At 38.7% G+C, this 23,337-nt stretch overlaps 1 protein-coding gene across 9 annotated transcripts in view; it reads left to right on the forward strand.

Moving 5' to 3' along the window:
• The window catches only part of mcc (MCC regulator of WNT signaling pathway), a 94,655-nt gene that overhangs the window by 55,586 nt on the left and 15,732 nt on the right, over nucleotides 1-23,337 (forward strand). For 5 of the 9 annotated variants that reach the window (XR_003443969.2, XM_027168010.2, XM_027168012.2 and 2 more), the window contains exons 9-13: nucleotides 9,501-9,641; nucleotides 10,194-10,294; nucleotides 10,616-10,817; nucleotides 16,519-16,741; nucleotides 17,374-17,580. Coding sequence is in view for 8 of the 9 variants with exons in the window: in XM_027168010.2 (XP_027023811.2) it covers nucleotides 9,501-9,641; nucleotides 10,194-10,294; nucleotides 10,616-10,817; nucleotides 16,519-16,741; nucleotides 17,374-17,580 (874 nt within the window). In the remaining variant the exon portion in view is untranslated. Of the gene's footprint in view, nucleotides 1-9,500; nucleotides 9,642-10,193; nucleotides 10,295-10,615; nucleotides 10,818-16,518; nucleotides 16,742-17,373; nucleotides 17,581-17,920; nucleotides 18,330-23,337 lie in introns of those variants that run through there. The other 4 variants (XM_027168017.2, XM_027168011.2, XM_027168013.2 and 1 more) reach the window with 4 other exon arrangements.

Here is a 23,337-nt window from a genome sequence, read left to right on the forward strand (position 1 = left end):
CCCTAACTTCTGCCATTTGTGGTTTTATAGCATATAGAAAAGGTTTAGATAGAGGCTGAGGAAAAAAATCAGAGAGAGATTAACAGCATGACATCTCATTGCCTTTATGATCTTTCAGCTATAATTTATAACAGTAATTATAAGATTTTGTCAATTAAGATTGTTCCCCTGAGACCCTTTCTTTCTTCACAGAGGGAGCTATGGCCATACTTGTGTCTAAAAAACTGAATTATGAACATATATCAGATATGAAAGATAAAGAAATAAGATTTGTAAAGATAACAGGAAAAATAGAGGGAAATCTAAGAAGTTTTTTGAATACTTATGCTACCATAGGTAGTGATTGGAATTTCTACCATAAAATATTTGATCTAATGGTTACCAAAACCCAAGGAATTTTAGTATGTGGAAGTGACTTGAAATCACTGTTTATCAATGTTTAAATTTAAAGATGGTTTGTTCCAGAGGTAATATGGAGTTAAAGCCAATAGGTAAAAAGGTGAATTACTTATAAAAGAAGACAGGAATGATGGATGTATGAAGAGAATGAACTCAAAAAGGTCTTCATTATACTCCCTACTCTCATGCACATACAACATACACCAGAATAGAAAAGAAAAGCGCATAAAACAAATCCATGTATTAACGATGTATAAACAAGCACCAGAAATTGCTGTGACAGGAATGATAAAGGTGACAAACTGGGCTTGTAAACACAGCTTATATTAAAGACACATTGAAGTCAGAGGGAAGTTTGAGTATCTCTGGAGAATTGGGAAAAATTTGTAAAATGCAATGGAAATCTACAAGCTCAGCCACATAGAGGGAATTCTGTTGAAAAAAATATTATTAGGCTATTATTTTACCATTACAGAAAGGATATTAAAGGAAGGGTGCTAGCTGGAGAATGAGGAAAAGGAAGCAAGCCACTAGAATATTTTCTAAAATACCATCCTCAGTAAGGACTTGCTGTTCAGCTGCTACAACTGTCAAGGCACTGACTCTGCAGCCTGTTAGTACGCTTTAAAATTCCACACACTTGCAGCTCAAACATGTTGGAAAGCCTCTGTTAAAAAGGCTATATTTTCCTGGGGGCCTCAAACCTTCCCTACAGGCCGAACTCATACGTCATGATGAGTACTCAACACTGGCCCAATATATCAACACAGCTATCCAACTAGATAACTTAATACATTATCAACCTCCTCAACCTTGGTCTAGAGTTCTGCTACTTAACCCCACTATGCCTGAGCCTATGCAGTATGTTTGCAGCAGGGCACCTCCACATGCCCGGAGAGACCCTCCACCCAGACAACTACTTGGAGCATACCTTCTTCTATACATTTCCAATTACCTGTACCTATTCATCATAGTGATTCTGTAAGTTCTTTCCCAGCCCTAGTTGACTCCAGCTCCGCAGTCAACCTCATATACAGTCAACTCATAGAGGTGTTTCCCCTACTAACCCAATTAATCTTGGTTATCCCTGGCTCTGTGATCATGACCCCAAGATCCCATAGAACACTACAGAACTTACCCAATGGTCCTCATCCTGCATTCTTCATTGCATCTGGTAACCTATATTTTTCCCTGTTACATATATAACCCTGAGATATATAACCGTGTATCGTCAGCATAGCAGTGGAAACTAATCCCATGTCTTCTAATGATGTTCCCTAATGGAAGCATGTATATCGAGAAAAGCAGAGGTCCTGGAACTGATCCTTGAGGGACCCCATGATTAACTGGTAATAAACTGGAGGATTCACCATTTAATTCTACAAAATGGTATCGGTCTGACAGGTAGGATCTAAACCAACTTAAAGCTTGGCCATGAATACTTGTGTAATTTTGTAAGCGATCTAGAAGAATGTTGTGGTCTATAGTGTCGAACGCAGCACTAAGGTCAAGTAGAACCAATAGTGACATACAGTCTTGGTCCGAAGCTAAGAACAAGTCATTTGTAACTTTAACAAGTGCTGTTTCTGTGCTATGATGGGGCCTCAAACCTGACTGAAACTCTTCAAGGATATTGTTCTCCTGTAAGAAGGAGCACAGTTGAACAGACACAACCTTTTCTAGTATTTTAGACATAAATGGAAGATGTGAAATAGGTCTGTAATTTGATAGTACATTTGGATGTAAATTAGGTTTCTTAATGAGTGGCCTAATGACTGCCAACTTGAAAGACTTAGGGACGTAACCTAAAGATAGCGAGGAATTAATAATATTAAGAAGAGGCTCACCAGCTTTATGTAACACTTCTTTTAGTAATTTAGTTGGAATGGGGTCTAGTGAGCAAGTTGTTGATTTAGATGTGGTAACAAGTTTATCTAACTCTTCCTGTCCTGTACTTGTAAAGCACTGTAGTTGTGTGTCTAGAGCCTTAAGTGAGATTGTGTCACTAGTTGCTCTCATATGTTGAGCGTCACCCATTTTATTCCTGATACTTTCGATTTTATCAATGAAGAATCTTATAAAGTCCTCACTACTGAACTGTGATGGAATAGTGTGTTCAGATTTCTGTTTTTTTGTTAAACTAGCCACTGTGCTACATAAAAACCTGGGATTGTTCTAGTTATTTTCTGAGTTTGCTCAGGTGCTCAGCCCTAGCAGCTTTTAGAGCCTGTCTATAGCTGGACATACTGTCCTTATATGCAATTCTAAAAACCTCTAATTTAGTTTCTCCAATTTTGCTCGAGGTTACGGGTTTCTCTCTAGGGTGTGAGTATGACTATCATACCACGGTGCAAGCGTTTTATCCCTAACCTTCTTTAATCGGTTTGGGGCAACTGTGTCTAATGTGTTAGTGAATATAGCACCTATGCTGTTAGTCATTACATCTAGGTTGTTTGTGGTTAAGGGTACAGTTAGAAGTCCAGACAGATCAGGCAGGTTATTTGTGAATCTGTCTTTGGTGGTCGGAATAATAGTTCTACCGAGTCGATAACGTGGCGAGACACAGTTAGTCTGTTCTATAGGTAGTGTGTACATTATGAGATAATGGTCTGTGATGTCATCACTTTGAGGTATGATATCTATATCAGTGACATCTATTCTGTGTGATATTAAATCTAGTGTGTGATTACGACGAGGAGTTGCTTTAGTGATGTTTTGTTTAAGCCCAAGTGAGTTTAGCAGTGGTGTAGTCTAGTTTTTTGTAGTGAGTATACTGTGGACTGAGTATACACAGGCCACGGAAGCCCGAATGGTCAAAAAACGTTAGTGATTCGCAATCGCAACCACAGTCTGTGTTCGCAACACAGAGGGGGTGAATTTATGAATGAAAGTTGTCACAAAACGATATTGTTACGTATCCTCACGCTTTTTAAGTGGGTATACGGAAATCCTTGGCATTTCCTAGTGGGTATACGGCGTATACCTGCGTATCACGTAGACTACACCACTGGAGTTTAGTAAGTCCATAAATGTGAGTCCTAAAGCATCGTTTGTCTCGTCAACATGAATGTTAAAGTCTCCTACAATTAGCAAAGTTTTATCAAAGTTAACCAATTGGTCTGAAAGAAAATCTGTAAATTCTCTAAGAAAATCGGTGTAGGGCCCTGGGGGTCTGTACACGGTCGCTAGAGCAAGAGACATCAGGGATCTCTTCGTGTGCATGTGCGATAGTGTAACCTTAAGGACAAGCACTTCAAAAGAATTAAATCTATACTGTGTTCTCTGGGTAACAGTAAGGTAATCAGTAAAGATAGTGGCGACACCACCTCCACAGCCAGTCTGACGAGGCTCATGCTTATAAATATATCCTGATGGCGTAGACTCATTTAGACCGATGTCATTTATTTTAATCCAAGTTTTGGTAAGGCAGAGTGCAGTAAGGCTCTTTTCTGAGATGATTTCATTTACAATAAAAGTGCTTTGGGTGTAAGCGATCTAATGTTCAGAAGCCCAAACTTTAGGAACTGTCCTAAACCGTCAGCACGGAACAGCATAGGACGCTCCCAGAAAACATTCCAGTTATCAATGAAGACTAGATTCTGAGTCTGACACCATGACTGCAGCCATTCATTTAAAGCAAAAAGTCTACTGAACCTTTCAATTCCTCAGTGGTATGTTGGAAGCGGTCCGGACACAATGATCCTCGCCGTGGGCGCTGTGGTGCGAACCGTCTCCACCAGGGTCCCTCTTCAGGATCTCTGACTGCCTCAGGCTGGTGTCATTCGAGCCAGCATGAAGAACCACAGCTCGGTTGTTTCTGCTCACGACCTTAGGTACCTGTGCAGCGACATCAAGAACATGAGCACCAGGCAAGCAATGAGTCCGAGCCTTACCTTTCGACACAGTAGCACGGACGTGGCGGACGATGGAGTCTCCGATGATCACTCGTCCGACTTGTGATGGGGCGAAGCGGTTCCGAGTGGGGATCTCGAAGACCGGCAGTGGTGGAGGGGAGAGGTCCTCGATCGGGGCCCGGCGCGCGTCCTTCGCTGCTGCACCCAGGATCCGCGGTGCCCCGGCTCTGGAGTGAACAGCGTCTGGTTAGGCCATTTCTTGGGTGCGTTGGGCCTGGATAGAGAAACACACGGAGTAGAGGTGGAGGGAGTGGTAATTACATCCCGGGAGTTTACCTGAGACAGAAGAGCGACCGGCCGGGGAGTTTCCAGCGTGGCTTTCCACTCCCGCATCTCGGCCTGCTTCACCTGTAGGTCATGAATCTGCTTCTCCACTTCTCCAGTTCCACCGATTGTAGCTCAAAGGTGTCCTCACCTGCACTTGAAGGCAGGGACGTAACTGACATGATGTTGTAGAGCAAGAACAACAGAGATAATTGGTGTGAAAGGGTGGACTAGCGGTAGCCGGGCTAACAGGCCAGTTATGCGTGATGCTAACCAGCTAGCAGGGGGCGCTGGGAAAGCAAATAAATAAAGAGGTCAAAGTTAAGTAATTAAAGTATATGCACGAGATAAATCTAATTTTAAGATTTTATTGCCGGGATAAATAGCAACTCAGGATAAATTGAGACTGAATGAAGATAATCAGGCAATAAAATGCAATGCGTCAAATAATTCAAACACTGCATTTATATGACGCTACAATCTAACCGCAACACAACCATACGTGCCTACCCAGTGGCTAAGACTATCAAATTCAAGGACGGCTACAAGCTTGGAGGATGCGAGAGCTCCAAATCCGCTGCTGCTGCTACACGGAAGCTCGCTGCTACCAGTTTCACTCCCAGTTTTGATTTCCAGATTTTAGGATATTTAAATTGCGCCTTCACCACAACTAAACATGAAGTATCATTAGTTCATCTGCATACCAAGCCTTTTATCATCGCTTGCATTGAATTATCTGTTTGAACCTTTGTATCTTTGGATTTATGTTCTGTCTTTGCCCCTTTAATAGTGTTTGCCACTCTGACTGCTCTCACCAATGGTGTAGTCTAGATGATACGCAGGTATACGCCGTATACCCACTAGGAAAGGCCAAGGATTTCCGTATACCCACTAGGAAAGGCCAAGGATTTCCGTATACCCACTTAAAAAGTGTGAGGATATGTAACAATATCAATTTGTGACAGAACTTTCATTCATAAATTCACCCCGCTCTGTGTTGCGAACTGTGCAGACTGTGGTTGCGATTGCGAATCACTAACGTTTTTGGACCATTGCGGCTTCCGTGGGTTTTTTGGCGCAAATTTGAAATTAACTAACTAATGTAAAAGAAGATATGAAACGAAAGCAGACTCAAACCACACTCTGAGTGTTTTCGGAAGCCTGCACCTAAAGCTACAGCAGCTTCGGGTGACATTTCACCCACAGCCCGAGTACAAATGTATTTGGAAAGCTTTGTAAACTACCAGTTCATTCATTTCACAATATTCTGCAATGAAAGACAGAGTGTTGGTGATAAAACTGAACAAATGTTTTTTGTTCACTCTTAAATGTACACTGAAAATTGACAGCTGATAAAACCTGTGTTCCAGATCCCATATTCATATAACATTTAAGGCTAAATGTAGCTCTTAAAGGTATAGTACACCCAAAAATGAAAATTGTGTCATTTTTAAAAATATCATCTTTTGTGTTAAACAGAAGAAAGAAACTACACAATTTTCATTTTTGGGTGAACTATACCTTTAAGAGCTACATTTAGCCTTAAATGTTATATGAATATGGGACCTGGAACACAGGTTTTATCAGCTGACTGTCTTTTGTTGCTTATAATAAATTGGAATGTTGATAACACATAAGCAGTCTTTAATAATGCTCTAAATTACATGTAGATGCATATTTTATGCATTAGTGAGTGTGGTGGTGCCTATGGGGTGTCGCTCCAAGATGGGTGCGTATGAGGCTGGGAGGTGGGGGGGGGATCACAGTATACTCACTACAAAAAACTAGACTACACCACTGGCTCTCACGGATACTGATCTCTCGTCTGTTTTTTTGTGACTATGCCTCGTCTTGCATGTGGATTCTTGGATTTTAGTCTCTGTCACTATAGTATTAAACAACTGTGTACAACTATAGTAAAAGTTATATTTTCTTGCATTACAATTATTAGGGTGAATTATTATTAGGGACAACATTATTATCTGTTAAAATATTCTCCCTTGTTCTGAATGGAAATCAATGCACTGGAAACCACATTTCAATGTTGCCAGTGTAATCTGTTTCCCCATATATTTGTTATTAAAATATGGATGAAACTTTCATAGATATATTATAATAAACATTTGTTACGTCCCGCGTGTATCTCGCATATCTAGTGATTTTAGGAAATAACACATTAAAAAGAGGAAAGAGCATAACCCGGACCCTGCCACAGCACCACCACAACAACAACATTCTGTATTCAAACTTATTTAAACATCAGAGTATAACAAGGTGTAAATAAGGAGAGTTCAACTTAGGAGGGGAACAAAACTTTAGGAGTTGGCAACGCCAAAAAACAAACAAACAAAAAGTCCTGGTAAACTAGAACACAAAAAAGAAATAACAGATTATCTGAACTCACTCCCTAGCTAACACAAAACAGGAGAAAACAAGGATTTACAAAATAAAAATGGCACCCACCTCCTTACAGTTCCCGAAGTTTACACGAAATAACAAAGAGAACAATCAGCCCCAAATTTACTTATTACTATTACATGTGATTTTAAGCACAACATTTGATTCAATACAAAGCTGGGCAGGACAAGGATCATGCTCTTGGAGAAGTTTCCCCTCGATTGAGCGTTCTGCTCTGCTTTTAAAACTCCTTTCCCTCCAGTTAGTAAGCAGGTGCAGCTGAGAGGGAGCAATCACATGACCTGTGAGCACATAGTGGGAGGAGACAAAGGAGAGAAGGAGACAAAACAACAACAAACAACTTTTGACGCAACACATTGTATTTCAAAGCTATTCAGTTATATATTGATTATCTTATATTAAATATATTAGCATTATAACTAAATAAGTTCAATATACAGTAAATCCAATTAGAACCAGATGAATATAAAAAAATGCTGTGTCTTGTAATACAGTTTGCAACAAAACTTGTAGACTGTAGGACAAACACATGAGAAAAAAAGCCTGACAGGCAGCAGCGACTCAGGCTATTGTCTGAGCACAGTCTGAGCACAGACATGATATAACTTGTTCTTGCAGTTCTTGTTCTTGCACATATTTCACAACACAACTGAGTGGCTAGGATTGCACCTCCTGAGCTAATTACAGCAGGCCCCTTGATTGTCATCTAAGAAGGAGTTTGAAAGGGGTGACGCTGAAGGGGATTTCTCAGATGGCAAAGAGGACATGGGGGGAGGAGGGCCCAGTTCTTTCCTTCCTCAGCTACCACCTGTTTGTTTAAATCTGTCTGTTTAAATCTCTTGATGTCCATGTTGGTCTGGGGATGGTAGAGAGACCTGCTCAGGTGCTTCACCTGCAAGAACCAATACAGATCAACCATGAGATGTGATGTAAAAAGTGTACCATGGTCAATTAGGATGTCCTTGGAGATCCCCACATGACTAAACAGGAGCATCAGCGATGCTACATCAGGTGGCCTTTCGAAAGTAGAACCACTTTGTGGTAATTGGTGGCCTAGTGGACAATTACAAGGATGTATTAATGCCCCCGGGCTGACTTTGTAAATATACATGCCGACATGCTTGAACTGGGTGCTGATGATGCAGAGCAGGTTAAAGATGCAGGCGATAGCTTCTTGAGGGCAATGCACTGACAATAGGGGCACTGTAGACCGAAAATTTTGATTTCAGCACAGATGCCGTGCCACAAGAAATGATCCCTCAGCTTCTCAATAATGTTCCACAATCCCAGGTGTCCCCCCAGTGGATGTGCATGGGCCAGGTCTATAAACAGATGTGTAGGGCAGTCTTTGGATGGCATCTACATTGACCACTCAATTTTTTGCCCCTGGCCACAACAGTGTTTGAGTCATTTTCCTTTTGTTCTTGCCTGAAAACCTCCTCCCACATAACCTGGTGAAACACAACAGAAACAGGGTTAGAGAGTCATTCTTTATCAGTCACAGTGGGCACTTTGGATGTTCTGGCCTCATGTAGGGTTCACCCAGCAAGCCAGGGTTTGATTTTGGAGTGTGGATCGATGTAGGGTAAGTTCGTTCAGACGGCTTGGGCTACCAATTGGAAGGTTGTGAGTTCGATCCCAGGTCCACCAATCTGCCACTGTTGGGCCCCTGAGCAAGGCCCTTAACCCTCAATTGCTAAGCTGTATAAAAAATATGAGATATGTAAGTCGCTCTGGATAAGGGCATCTGGTAAATGAGGGGGAATTTTCTTGGCAACTCCCTCACACAAGTTGTTTTTTAGCTGGAAGTGAGTTTATTAGTGAGTTAGTTGCTGTAAGAGATCCTTCCAATTAGACACATCTCTCTGTAAATTTCCACAAAGAATGTTTTGTAGAATTTATGCAATTATCTAGCAGAGTTCCTAAAAACAGTTTGAAAGCTGGAATTACCACGTATATCTTGATTAATTATCTTGATTTATAGTCTAGCATTGTCAACAAAAGTTTACACCCTAAAGCCTGTGATTAATTACAAACTATTTTATAAGTAACATATTGGTGCTTTATTCTGATGAACAGGGCATAATGACACCACACACTTATAAAAACAACTAAGATTGACTAACTCGTATACAAGCCTCTCAGTGCAACAGAAACGTTTATGATTCACTTCACTTGCCAAACACTGATGCCATTTTCTGCTGCTGTGTAATAGAATTACACATAATGCTCTAATTAATCCTCAGATTTAGGGTATAATAAAGAAAAAAACATGCAGGGATATTGTGAATACATTTTATTAGTGTGGCTGTATCCTCTGTTTAGATATTTTAAGTGTATTCATACTTTTTGTCTTTAGTCTCTGTAACGACCAAACTTAAAATCTAGTTTACATTCGCATTTTACTAAATTGAGCACAATGCCGGGGAAATCCACTCAAGGCTTTTTCATAGTTTCATCAAATTGATCAGTAATAGATGTATTATTTATTGTTTGTCTCTGCAGTCGAATTGAACACCTTAAGTCCCAGAATGATCTATTAACCATCACACTGGAGGAATGTAAGAATAATGCAGAGAGGATGAGCATGCTGATGGGCAAATATGAATCCAATGCTACAGCTCTGCGCCTGGCTTTACATTACAGGTACAGTATAAGCACACAAGCACACAGTTATAATCATATATTTGTATATGCAATAAGTGTATATATGTAATACAAAACTTTGTGTGCATTTTTTACTAATTGTATATGCTTTTCAAAGTCTGACTAGGGATACTAATACTGAGATTAACAGATTGTTTAAATAACAGCAAAATATTGTTTATCTGACTTTTGTTTCTGCAAGGCTGGCTCTGATCTTGACATTTCACTTTGAGGTGAAATACCATCTCCATCACAGTAGACCTGTACCACCACCTCTTTCTTGTGGTGAGTGAGAGAAAGCATAGGCAGAGGATAGAGCAGTCAGTGTATTAGAGTTCTGTGAAGATATCCAGGTATCAGTTAGCACCAGAAAATTGAAAGACTAATCGTAAGGTTAAAGGCAAGATAAAAGCATCTTTCCTATCAGCAACTATTTCTGTAAGACATGACTAAAGAGGTGGGTGTGCAGTCTGCGGTCAACCAAAAGTAAAGATATGATTTGGGATATATATATGGACTTAAGGTTTTTCTGCTGTTTGTCTGTCATTGCAGTGAGCAGTGTATCGAGGCCTATGAGCTACTGCTAGCTCTGACAGAGAAAGAGCAGGGTCTGGTGCTGGGCCAAAATAAAGTGGCTGAAGTCAGCACTGTGGGTAAGTATATATGTATATGCAAATAAAAGACTTACATTGGCATAAGGAGTTCTCAGACATTGTTTATTTTGCAGTGGCTTGTATTGCTTGCTCATGGTACAGATGAGGCCAAACCTTAACATAAATCTAGACTGAAGATTTTCAAGATAAGGTTTTCTTATTTACTCCCGTAAATTACAGCTCTGTACACTTTATCCACATCTTTAGAAATAGCTAACTGAATATAAATCAAAATAGTACTTATATTTGTCTTTGTTTCCTAAGGTTTTAGTTAATGAAAGCAAATTATCTGTATAATAATTCATAAGTGTATATTCATAGAATCTGCAATATTCAACCACATTCCAGGAGAACAAGGTAATGAGGAAAGCGTCCCTCATGACTACAGGAAGACTGCAGAGACCACAGCTAAAGATTTGCTAGTTCGACTGGATGGCAGCTGTGGAGACCTTTTTACTGCCACTGGCTGCAATGTGCAACCATGGGAGAGTCTGTCCTCCAACAGCCACACCAGGTACATCTGGTGTGTGTGTTTTACATAAAAATATCTTTTATATTTATTCACTTTGTATAGGTGTACAGGGATGCAGGAAGGTGTTGTATTTTGAGGTTGCTAAAATTGTAAGCTAAAATCACAATGTGATGTGATTGTCATATTCAAGGGATTGTCAAATAATTTTGCTTTGGATAGAGAATGTATGTTGATTACAATATTACAACACAAAATAAAAAGAGCAACAAGTATGCACCTTTAAACCTTATCTTCTAGATCAGGGGTATTCAATTAAAATTCAAAGAGGTCCAGTTACTAAAATTTCCTCTCAGCAAAGGTCCGAATCTTATATTGTCACTTAAAATAGTGTACCCTCATTAATAAAATCAATAACACACATACATTTCTATATAATTTATTGTTAAATTTCAAGTGTTTTCAAAGTCTGAACTTGTATGGCACTTGAATGGAAAACAATCCTGTAGTTGTCTTTACTTCATGTCAAGTAACAGACAACAGACACTGAATTTCTTCTGAATAAAATAAATAAAATGTGCAAACACAGCTTTGAGCAGCCTGAACTTAGGGCCTATATTTCAAGTAATGTAAAACATTTAGAATCTTTTGAATAAAATAAAAGTGCTTTTAATCTTTAAGAAAAAAACTTTTTTAAACATGAACTACATTAATAACACAGGAACCTTAGGCAAAAAAAACATTTCAAGTAAAATAGAACAGGGCAGAATTTACTGAATAAAAGAAAAGTGCAGAGCTTTGAGCACCTCCCTTTTTCCTCTTTCCTTTCCACCTCTCCTTATTCCCTTTCCATCTTCCGTTCCTAGTGAGAGAAAGGGGCATGTAATTGTCCTGCCAGCAGTTTGAATCTTAATTGTCCTGCCAGCGTAATTATGTGCATTACTGCCACCTTCTGCGCTGGAGTATGGAACAGAAACAATCTGTTTTTGGCTTGGCTTTTGATGACGCTCCTGTCGTAATAACTAGATTAACTGCGCATGAACGAAATATTTATCTTTTTATTAATATCAAAGAGCTTATATAATCGTATAATATTAGATTATAATAAGGAGATGCTTAATATGATAATATTAGAATTTTAACGGGTCCGGGCAGACCCGTCACTCGGTCCGGATCCGGACTGCGGTCCGCCATTTGGTGATCCCCGTTCTAGATGCATACCTTGCCTTTACAAACAAGATTAAAGTACCATTTGAAAGAACTACCAGAATAAAGCAAGCAATCTAAATATCTTATATCCATAATAGAACTATCCAAAATCCAAATTATGTAACCCACTTTTTTATATATGTGCAGTCAGGTATTGCCCTGTCTTCACTGATTTGCTTCTTCTTTATGACTGTGGAATATACAAAGCACACAGCTACACCTGTGTCTTTAACATCATGATTTTTACCAGAGAAAGTTTGGTACAAAACACCAGGCTGGGAAATCAGAATATCTTGGTTTAAAAGGCTTGAGTGTTGGCCAGTTCTAGGAAAGCATTTGGTGCCTCAAGAGGAGACTGTCATCAGGAAACATTATTAATTTATTATATGTAATTTGTTGCTTGCACTTGAATTGAATTATTTAAAATTGCACATGTGGTCTTAAATAGCTTTCAGTCTTCTGAGGTTACATATATAATTATCTTGCCATGTAATCAGCAAAAATAAAAGAACTATATAATTGCAAAATTTAAATATAGGTACCATTAAACTAAAACATGTACCCATACACTGTAAGCCATTACAGGTTGATTGAACTTAAAAAAAAAATATGGAAACTCGTTGCCCTAAAAAAGTTAATTTTGTCTTGTTGAAAAAACAACACATTTTAAGTTTAATGTACCTAAAATTTCATTTGCACTGCATTAAAAACTGTTAGTTCAATAAACTAAAGGTTTTCAATTAAATGCATTTGCATCTTAAGTACATTAAATTTAAAATGTGTTGTTTGTGTAAGGGCTTACAGTTATTCACAGAAACCATATGTGAAACCTACAATCTGGATGAATGTTGTGAGTAGACAGAACCCAAAACTTTAATTTAAATATAGCTACTGTATTTACTGCAAATGATTTAATAAAGATACACCTGCATTACAAATAAGGACAAAGGATAATCATTTATTTGAACTTACTATTTATTTGAATTCACTTATCAAAATCAGTTTTCAAAGACTGACAAAAACAATGAAATACCTTAAGTACCAATTACCCAATTTTAAATCTTTAAAACTTTTCCAAATATTTAACATGCACAGTGTTGTTATACTGTATTAATAAGGAACATTAACATTTGACACTTAACCCTAAGGCATAGCTCAACGAACGGAAAGGGAACGTTTTTTTATCTAACGATTCTGAAAGAGAACCAGAAGAAACATGAATTTACCGTACCTGTTTACATGGTTAGTTGATTTGTTACAGTGAGAATCTTGCCCTTCAACTCCTTCTTGCCTAAACCTAGCAAAACTTGCTGAATGAAAAGAAAGGTGTTGCCCATGCACTTTGGGTAGTCTAGGTGCAGTGCATAAGTTAAACCAAAAAGAAGACACATGGCCTGGGGTATGTTGTCTAAATTGTCCATTACAACATTACCCTCCAAGATGATTCCCACCGAGGATGGGTGGAGATGGAGGGACAGGGGTTGCAGAGCCACATCTTCATTTTCTAAGCTGAGGATTCCAACTGGCACATGTTGGTATGAGTCTCCATCTTCAGAAGCCTGGACAAGAGATTGGAGATTACTAAAATATATTTTAGCAGTATAAAGTTTTTTCTAGATATTACTTTTATTGGACATTTTTTTGTTTAGTTGTATGCAAGCATAATTTTTTTGTAAATTATGTACACAAGTGCATCCAGGAGTTCAGTTATATTTAAACATTAAGTGTGTATGTTTTTCTTTTGTATACAAGTCTTTGCATATGACATGAAATACTGATTAAAATAAAACGTTATGAGATTAACCTTGATTGTATTTAAGTGTTTCAAAGGTGTCATGACATGAATTTAAATTTATCCTGAATGACATATGAAAACGGGATAAGTGTATTTTAAGACTATTGAAAAACTTAAAACTACATAAACATTCTTGATACAGGCATGGAAAAGGCTGGCTTCTTGCATAGCTCCCATGTTTAAGTCTGTAATGTTTTAACAAGTATCCCCTTTTGTCACAGGCAAATATGCAATACTTACATTTCAAGATCATCTTGATTAGCCTTGCTTTGAAGTTGAATCTGCAGAGTAATAAAAAACAGATTGCTTTTTACATGATGACAAGAAAAAAATTATATCTTTTGATCTGTTATCTACAAAATTTCTATCCAAAATAAAGTACTATCTAGCTATTTATTTATTTATTTATTTATTTAGCATGTCATGATACAACAGACTCGCATTAACCAAAATGTACTAGCTAACACCACGCTGATGAGCACGAGGTTGCATTTCTTTAAGACAGCTAACGTTACATGGGCTAGTTTTTCTTGCAGGCAGTCGAATTTCAATGTAAGCTATTTTGTTTAATACTTCACTCACAAAGAAATGTAAAAACTTTTAAAAGGTTAATGATAAAGTTGTGCTGTATTTAAACCATGTTGGACATTTCTAATATGGTAAACCGCCAAGATGCAAAAACACCATCGAAAAAAGATATAGTTTTACACAACAGATGACGTTTTCGGTCATTTGTTTAATGAGAATTATTGATCAAAAAAGGGTTAGGCATTAGATTTTAAATGTGACGATTCCAAAGAGCATGTCGTAACATAGAACTATATAAAAGTGGCGGTTGCGACTGATCATGTAAATACAGCCTAAACATATATTTAGTTTTACTGGCTAAATGTTATACATCTCATTTATCAATGTTTTATAATGTATTCGCTGTTTCAGACAAAAATGTAAAGTCCTTCTCACCAGCAAACGTAGATGAAAATTCGCGCTGCATCCTTGTCTGACGTCAGTTCAAAGAGCCAATCAACATCTTCCTTGTATTGCGTTGCATTGACAACAGACTAAAATAAGCTAAATTAAGATCGCCTTGCCGTCCACGGCACGGAAGTCAAAACGACCACTAGGGGATGACCCAGAAACAAGCTTCATTGCAGCTTTAAAGCATTAAATCCTCTAAAAACATGAAAAAACTTATTTTTCTAGTAAAGTTTATACTCTCAAGATTTTTTAAGCCCACACACAAAGCATAATATGATTCATAGCCGTCATACTATTTGAAAATTTTTTTGGAGTAAACTGACCTAGGTGGTGCTAGACCAGTTTTTCCCTTACCTTTAGACGCTTCCCTTTCTTCACTGGGGTAATATTTTCCAAAATAAATATTCCACAAAAATCCCCAAATGTCCAAGGAACTGGAATCTGTAAGCCTTTTAATCCAAAACGCTTTGGTCGCCTCGCAAATATTCCGTTTGTGTTCCGAAAACTGGAAACAGTAGTGTGCCACCATCTCTTCTTCTCATTGGGGGTTTCAAAAATTACACTGATGCGTCATATTTATAGCCCAGGGCCTAACGAATCAAACAAGCCCTCACTTGAGCCAATCGGTGCTTGTATTGCAGAGATAGACGGCTGAGAAGCCAATGATGTCATGACATCATTTTTGGGAACCCTCTTTTGACTGACAATTACTCCTTCCAATAGCAATGAAATGGTCCGGAACCTCTACAGCTCTTTAGCCAATAAGGAGATGATTCCAACAGTATGCAACATGCCATGTCTCCGAAGCCTCAGTCTGCGCAAAAAAAGTTGCGCAAAGGATTTATTGCGCAATCCTCAACTTTTTCACACTCTCACAGCTCAGGGTGTCAGGTTACAGGCCTTTTTTTACAGCAGACTTGTAGACAGAGAGGCTCTGTGTGTTTTAGGCCTTTTAAAGTGAGCATGCAGTCTTTTAATTCAAAGTTATACAGTAAACAAGTACACAAGAAACACATGACCGGATAGACATGTCCGTAGAAAAATATTTTTATTGAAGCCATTTTTGGGTCTTTTGACTTGAATTTTTTTTGGTTAACACCAAGACATGTGGCTATGACCCTCACTTGTTATTTGGTCCCTAACATGTTCCAGAGAAATAAGATTAATCAGTTTATCAGGTAAACAACTCAGGCGGAATTCAAAACTTCCATTCTAGCCTCTGTAACTTTGTGCCAGTAAGGCCTAGAATCAATCTGAAACTAGAGAATCTCTTCTTTCCAATGAGACCAGGCTCACCCCTGTGTGTCAAAGTATGTGGGAGCTGTACCACTTTTTGTTGGGTAGGTCATGTAAGCGAAAAACCTGCAATAGGGGGCGAGATCCTTAAGAGGTACATTCAATTTAAACAATTCAATAGAATGAAAAGTATCATGCAAATCGTACAACAAACTAAAAACATGGAGTAATTGTGCAAACATTTTGGAGTTTATGTTTATTAAGTAGTTTTAATTAAAACAATTTCAGGGATAACAGTGTACAAAAATACAAACTGCACAAAAATACTACACTTTTAATATGCAGTAGTGTTTACACTATATGTATTATTCTACTGCCATATGTTTTAAAATTGGTATATACCAACTTTTTTTTTTTGCAAACACAATAATGTATTTTGCAAAACAGATTTCCTTTACATTGCAAAATACTACATGGAATGGATTATACTGACTGTGCACTGTGTTATGCTTGCTGCACTATGATTGTTTTTCCCAGCACAACCAGCAGCTGTGATACTGACTTCTCTAAAGAGGATGAGCAGCATCTAAAGGATTACATCCAGCAGCTAAAAAATGATCGAGCAGCTATTAAGCTCACAATGCTGGAGCTAGAGAGTGTGCACATCGACACTCTGAGATATGACATAAAACCATGTGTAGACTCACACCGACTTGACCTGGAGAACGCTGTACTTATGCAGGAGCTCATGGCTATGAAGGTATACTCAGCTTCAGGGCATGTTTAAATGCCAAGGCTTCATATTGTGATACATACTGTAACCATTTTAAATCTCACATTACTGCAGTACATAGATTCTGGTTTCATGGAATCTGGAATTACCAACAGCCTTGAAGGCACTGATGGTTTTATCCATTGTTTATTGCCTTACTGTCTTTTTTAATGTTAATGATTAATGCCAGGAGGTATCAGTGAAATGTATATGGGATGCTAATGATTTGAACAAGAGAGCCTACAATATGACAAGTCACAATGGGCTGAAAAATTCACTGCAGTTGTAAACAAGCTGCTTGTAAACTTTCAGCTGCATTTCATAGCAGGTTTGTTATGGCACTTTTGAGTATCTTCAGGCATACCTCATGCAGTACTAGACTACGAGAATATTTTGGACTACTGAATGAAAGTTTGAATCCCATGATCACAAATCTGCCACTGCTGAACCCCTTAGCAAGGCTCTTAAACTTATCATGAACAAGATTGGCATCTGCCAAATGCCATAAATGCTATGGAAATTAGCTCAATTCAGTTAAATTCTATTAAAATTCAATTAAATTGTATTTGTATTAACAATGGACATTTTCTCAAAACAGTCTTTTTTCCTGCTATTTACAGGAGGAGATTGCAGAGATGAAGGCTCAGCTTTATCTGTTGGAGAAGGAGAAGAAGGCACTGGAGCTGAAGCTGAGCAGTCAGGAGACACAAGAACAGGCATATCTAGTACAAATTGAGCATTTGAAATCAGAGTTAGAGGAGCAACATGAACAGCGGAGAAGATCACTCAGTTCTACAGGTAGCAGCACCAAGGACAAAAGTGGCAAGGTGAGCTATATACAAACACACAGACTTATTGCTTTCTATGTATTATTATGCATTTTATGCAAAGCTTTTCTCACCCTGATAATAAGCATTGTTAAAGTCTAAGTTGGGGAAATTGGTTTCATTGAGTAACACATGAAAAATTTAGCTTGGGAAAGCTTTTTAAACATATAAATTCAGACCTCTGTTTTAACGATTAAATTAAGGAGGTCTCAATTAAATCTTTCCAGATTGGTTGATGTTACATTAATGTAGCTTGCATTTCAGTTATGCCAGTGTGCCAAATTCAACAACACATGATTACAAATTTACATCAATTACATGTATGTGTTTTTTTTTACAGTTCTACTGGTGCAACCTCATGGTTTCTATGTAATATGATTTGTAGAATAAGCATTCCCATTATCATATGTGGAGTCAAAAGTAGGCAGGGATGAATAAACAAATAAACCTTCTGTGTAACAAATATTGTATGACACACACTGCATTTAATACAATAATCTGTTACCACTGGATACCATCCAATGCACATCCATGACATTTCTGTATCCGTACAATCTGTTGCACCTTAGCGTATTTAACATATAATATATAGGTACATATTGCATATAATATGTAGTGCTACTGTAAGTATGTCTAATAGTACACTGTGTGTACCGACTATATGTACTGTATGAGCATATTGCACATTTTGATCTGTTAATTTCACCTGTATGTTTCTGCAATTTCTGGAGTACACTCCCAATAATTTCACTCATCAAGGCACATGTGCTATGATGATGTGACTTGACTTGACCTGACTTGTAATAGTTACAATTATTTGCATTGAGCTGGACTGTCCTTCTTTACCTCAGCACTTGAACTGTTTACAATAATATATATTCCTTATATTTATTTATATTCGTTTGAATTTGCATTTTTGGTCAAATACTAACTGCATTTCATTGGCTCTGTACTTGAATCTAATCTAGTCTAAACATAAGGAAGTCTATGCCCAAGGGGGGGGGGGGGGGGCAGCTGTCATGTGATAAATGTCACATTTATGACACTGGGCAAACGCCCTTATCCAGAGCGAATTACATTTATCTTATTTATACAGATGAAAATTGAGGGTTAGGACCTTGGCCAGGGGACCAGGAGCGTCAGCTTGGTGGCCTGGGATTCAAACTCAAAACCTTCTAACCAGTAGTACAACACCTAAACCCCAGTGAGATACCCCACCCCATTAAGTCTATCAATCTAACATCCAGGTCATTAGTCTAAAGGTAGGGGGAGGTAATCTAAAAGCCTGACTGTGAGTCAGTGCCTGAGTCAGTCAGCACAAGAGGGGAACAGAGTGCTGACTGTCACACAGACAACTGCATCGCTGCCTGGTTTGTTAACTACACCATGTTAAACCGCAAGACTATATGGTTGAAATGAAATTAAATGCTTATTGACAATTTACTGGATTCACAGGTAGGACCACAACTTACAAACTAAAATTGAAAAAAAAAAAAACCTCTGAATGATTTTTCAGATAAACACTCAATTTACATGTATTCCCTGAATCATTAGGATCAACACCTTCAATAAACTGCTCAAGATAGTAAAATAAATAAATTTTAGGAGACAAAATAAAAAGTTTCTAAAAATATTGTATAAAACATTCCAAACTTTTGCATAAAACATTTAAACATTAAATCTAAACAGTTTAAGTTAATGTTAAAAATGTTATTTTGAAAAGGAATTATATAGATACTATAAAATATCCTTAACTTAAAAGAAACTGATTAACAAAAAACTTTATTTTTAAGTAAAATCGTGGTAACAGCCACCAGTGGACCGACCAAGCAGTAGTGGGGATAGCTGCACACACCTATCAGTGTGGTAATAGCAACAATTACAGGACAATGTGACTTGTTTTAAAATAAAGAAAATAAATGTGTGTGTATAGTTTTATTTGTAGGTGTCACAACCGGAAGAGGAAGGAGACTGACCCGTAGGCAGGGTAGCTTCAAAGGAAGGGGGTTTAATAAATGATAAAGACAACGACATAAAGACGATAACAAAAGCAATACAAATGAAGACACTTAACAAAGACTAGACATGACGAGGGGTAAACGTAACTAATGATTCCGCGCTGCACTCGGCAACGCGGCACACTTAAATATAAAAAGACACGATGACACAATAAGGATCAGGTGTGAAGACAGGGAGGGGCAGACGAAGGCGGGGCAGACACGTGACGAAGAAGATAAACAAAAACAGCACGTGGCCAAAAGTCCGGGTTGAGTCTTGACAGTAGGCGAGGCACACGGCGAAGGCAGATGGGGGAAGCGAGGAACACGGCGAAGGCAGATGGGGGGAGCAAGGCACACGGCGAGGCCGGTGGGGGGAGCAAGGCACACGGCGAGGTGGGTGGGGGGAGCAAGGCACACGGCGGGCACAGCCAGCGAGGGCCGAGCGACGTCCACAGCCGAGCAGAGGGGCCGAACGACGTCCACAGCCGAGCAGAAGGGCCACGCGACTTCCATAGCCGAGCTGAAGGGCCGAGCGACATCCACAGCCGAGCTGGAGGGCCGAGTGACGTCTACAGCCGAGCTGGAGGGCCGAGCGACGTCCACAGCCGAGCTGGAGGGCCGCACATAACCCCTGACGCACCGCTGCCAGATCCACGTCCCGATGACCAGAATATTAAGGGTGGGAGGGTGGGAAAAGTCCTTTGCCCTGGGCCTGCAGCACCCCCCGCGGATGAAGTGAAGCGACGCTCTCCTCGGAACGGAACCGAAAGTGGAGCGACGTCCTTCACCGAAAAAAATGCGGGGCGATGCCGTAGGGCACCAAAAAATAAAAAAAAGGGGCAAAAACGGTATGGTGACATCCTCCGCGAAGGAAGTGAGGCGATGACCGCTTCGGACGGAACCGAAAGTGTAGCGGGTCCCTCACCGAAAAAGTGCGGAGCGATGCCACCGAAAAAAGAAAAAAGGGTCAGAAGGACTGCTGGAACAGTCCAGGGGGAGAAGAAAAAAAACCGGTCCGAGCTGGAAGCTATCCTGCTGGGTCTCAGTTCGTAGGCGGAATCATTCTGTCACAACCGGAAGAGGAAGGAGACTGACCCGTAAGCAGGATAGCTTCAAAGGAAGGGGGTTTAATAAATGATAAAGACAACGACATAAAGACGATAACAAAAGCAATACAAATGAAGACACTTAACAAAGACTAGACATGACGAGGGGTAAACGTAACTAATGATTCCGCGCTGCACTCAGCAACGCGGCACACTTAAATATAAAAAGACACGATGACACAATAAGGATCAGGTGTGAAGACAGGGAGGGGCAGACGAAGGCGGGGCAGACACGTGACGAAGAAGATAAACAAAAACAGCACGTGGCCAAAAGTCCGGGTTGAGTCCTGACAGTAGGCTGTTATATTTAATTAATATATATTTATATTTAATTGTTTAAATGACATTTTCATTGCAGTTTTTGCATAACATATTAATAATATACAATAAATAGTAAATAAAATTAAACACACATTTCCACACTTTCACAGTTTTTAAGGACTACTGAGAGGGATACCTGTTCATTCCATTCCTACTGTATGTAGGTCTAATACTCTATCAGTCCATCTGTCTCTCAGTCTGTTCACAACTTTATTGCACTGATGCATGTGCCATTTAGGCCCAGTGTTTATAAGTAGTTCATTATTAAGTGTCCAAACACAAAAAATTCTATGCCATGACCTGCACAATAACTGACTGAAGTAATGGAGATGGAACAATCAGCAAAAATCTCATACAACCACTGCTACAAAACAGCTATGTAGGCCTAATTAAAGCTAATGGCTGACATCATGGGTGAAATTACAGTAATGGTGAAATGACGTCATGGTGAAATTACAGTAACATTCATGTGGTCCATAGGATGACCCTGTTGCATTTTAACAAATCCTTGAGCTTGCCTTTAAAATCACACTTATGCCAAATTGCTAACAGTGCACACATCTCACTCACTCACTCATTTCTACCGCTTATCCGAACTACCTCGGGTCACGGGGAGCCTGTGCCTATCTCAGGCGTCATCAGGCATCAAGGCAAGATACACCCTGGACGGATTGCCAACCCATCGCAGGGCACACACACACTCTCATTCACTCACGCAATCACACACTACGGACAATTTTCCAGAGATGCCAATCAACCTACCATGCATGTCTTTGGACTGGGGGAGGAAACCGGAGTACCCGGAGGAAACCCCCGAGACACGGGGAGAAACTCCACACACACAAGGTGGAGGTGGGAATTGAACCCCGACCCTGGAGGTGTGAGGCGAACGTGCTACCCACTAAGCCACCGTGCCCCCCCAGTGCACACATGACAGTTAAATTTTATCCTTTCTTGTGTTGCAGTGTATACAACCAGTTTATGGTTATGAACAAGATCCACGTGAACAAGATAAGGAATCTAAATTGTCTATAGGTTTGAATTTTTGTGTGAGTGTTAGTTCAGTGATGGTCTATATTTACGTAGTACATGCAAAAAATGTTTGAGAAATTTGTATACAGAATTGCAGAATTTAATTCAATTCAATAACATTTTTCAATTCAATATATTTGTATAGCGCTTTTAACAATTTCCCATTGCCTCAAAGCAGCTTTACAAAAGTATGGAAACAGAAGAGAGAGAAAAAGAAATAAATATAGAAGAAGAAGAAAAGAATAAACATAAATAAGTGAATATATACAATTAAAGTTTAAAATTAATTTTAAAAAGATTTATTTAAAATTTAAAATACTATATATCTATCCCTGTCCCTAATGAGCAAGCCAGAGGTGACGGCAGCAAGGAAAAACTCCCTGAGATGACGAGGAAGAGACATTGAGAGGAAATAGGCTCAGAAGGGAACCCATCCTCATTTGTGTGACACGCTACAGTAAATAGTGTAAATGTAAATAATGTCATTTATACAAGAGTTTATAATAATGCAACGAAGATCTCCTGAGGAACCAATGGGTCATTGTAAACTCTTTCAGCACAGACCTGATTGCTGATAAACACCAAACCATACAGCTGACTGACACAACATTGGTTCAAACATCAAGTTTAAATGTAAAAGTATAAATAAATATAAAACTAATAAGATTGACTTTAAATTAAGAAAAATGTTAAATTGTTAATATGGTCAAAAACCTTTAAATAAAGAGCAACAGAAATGCAGATAATTATTTTTATTTCACATATATTTTATGTAATTTAAACAGAGAGAGAGAGAGAGAGAGAGAGAGAGAGAGAGAGAGAGAGAGAGAGAGATTACAGTATAAAAAATCTAGGATTTTTAGGAAAAAAAGAAAGTACTTTTTTGGGGTTGTTTGGTTTGGGTTGTTAATTTACAGAGAATGTCCATAATGCTACAGTGTTTTGTGTACAATAAAAAAAAACAGAAATATGCTGTAAGAAAATAGTGATATTTTCCATAAACTTGGCTTTTTTAAGGATTTATCTATTCAGTCTGTTCTCTGATCTCTCACAAAGAAGAGCTTATGATTAATGCCCAATTGTTCTGTTAGGCATCTATTTATTATGTTTACAAAATGTTTGACATTTTCTGACCTAATAATTTACGATATGATCTTTTTTTCAAAAAATGTCGTAGCCAGTTTACAAGACAATACCTTCCATGCAGAGTCTATGTAAATGTGTTGTTTTAGGGTAACAAACATGTAATCTGCTTTGCTAATCCAGACAACTTGTTTGCTTTTTAACTTTTTTAATGA

The sequence above is a fragment of the Tachysurus fulvidraco genome, chromosome 26 (assembly GCF_022655615.1).
Source record: "Tachysurus fulvidraco isolate hzauxx_2018 chromosome 26, HZAU_PFXX_2.0, whole genome shotgun sequence".
Classification (NCBI taxonomy): Eukaryota; Metazoa; Chordata; class Actinopteri; order Siluriformes; family Bagridae; genus Tachysurus; species Tachysurus fulvidraco.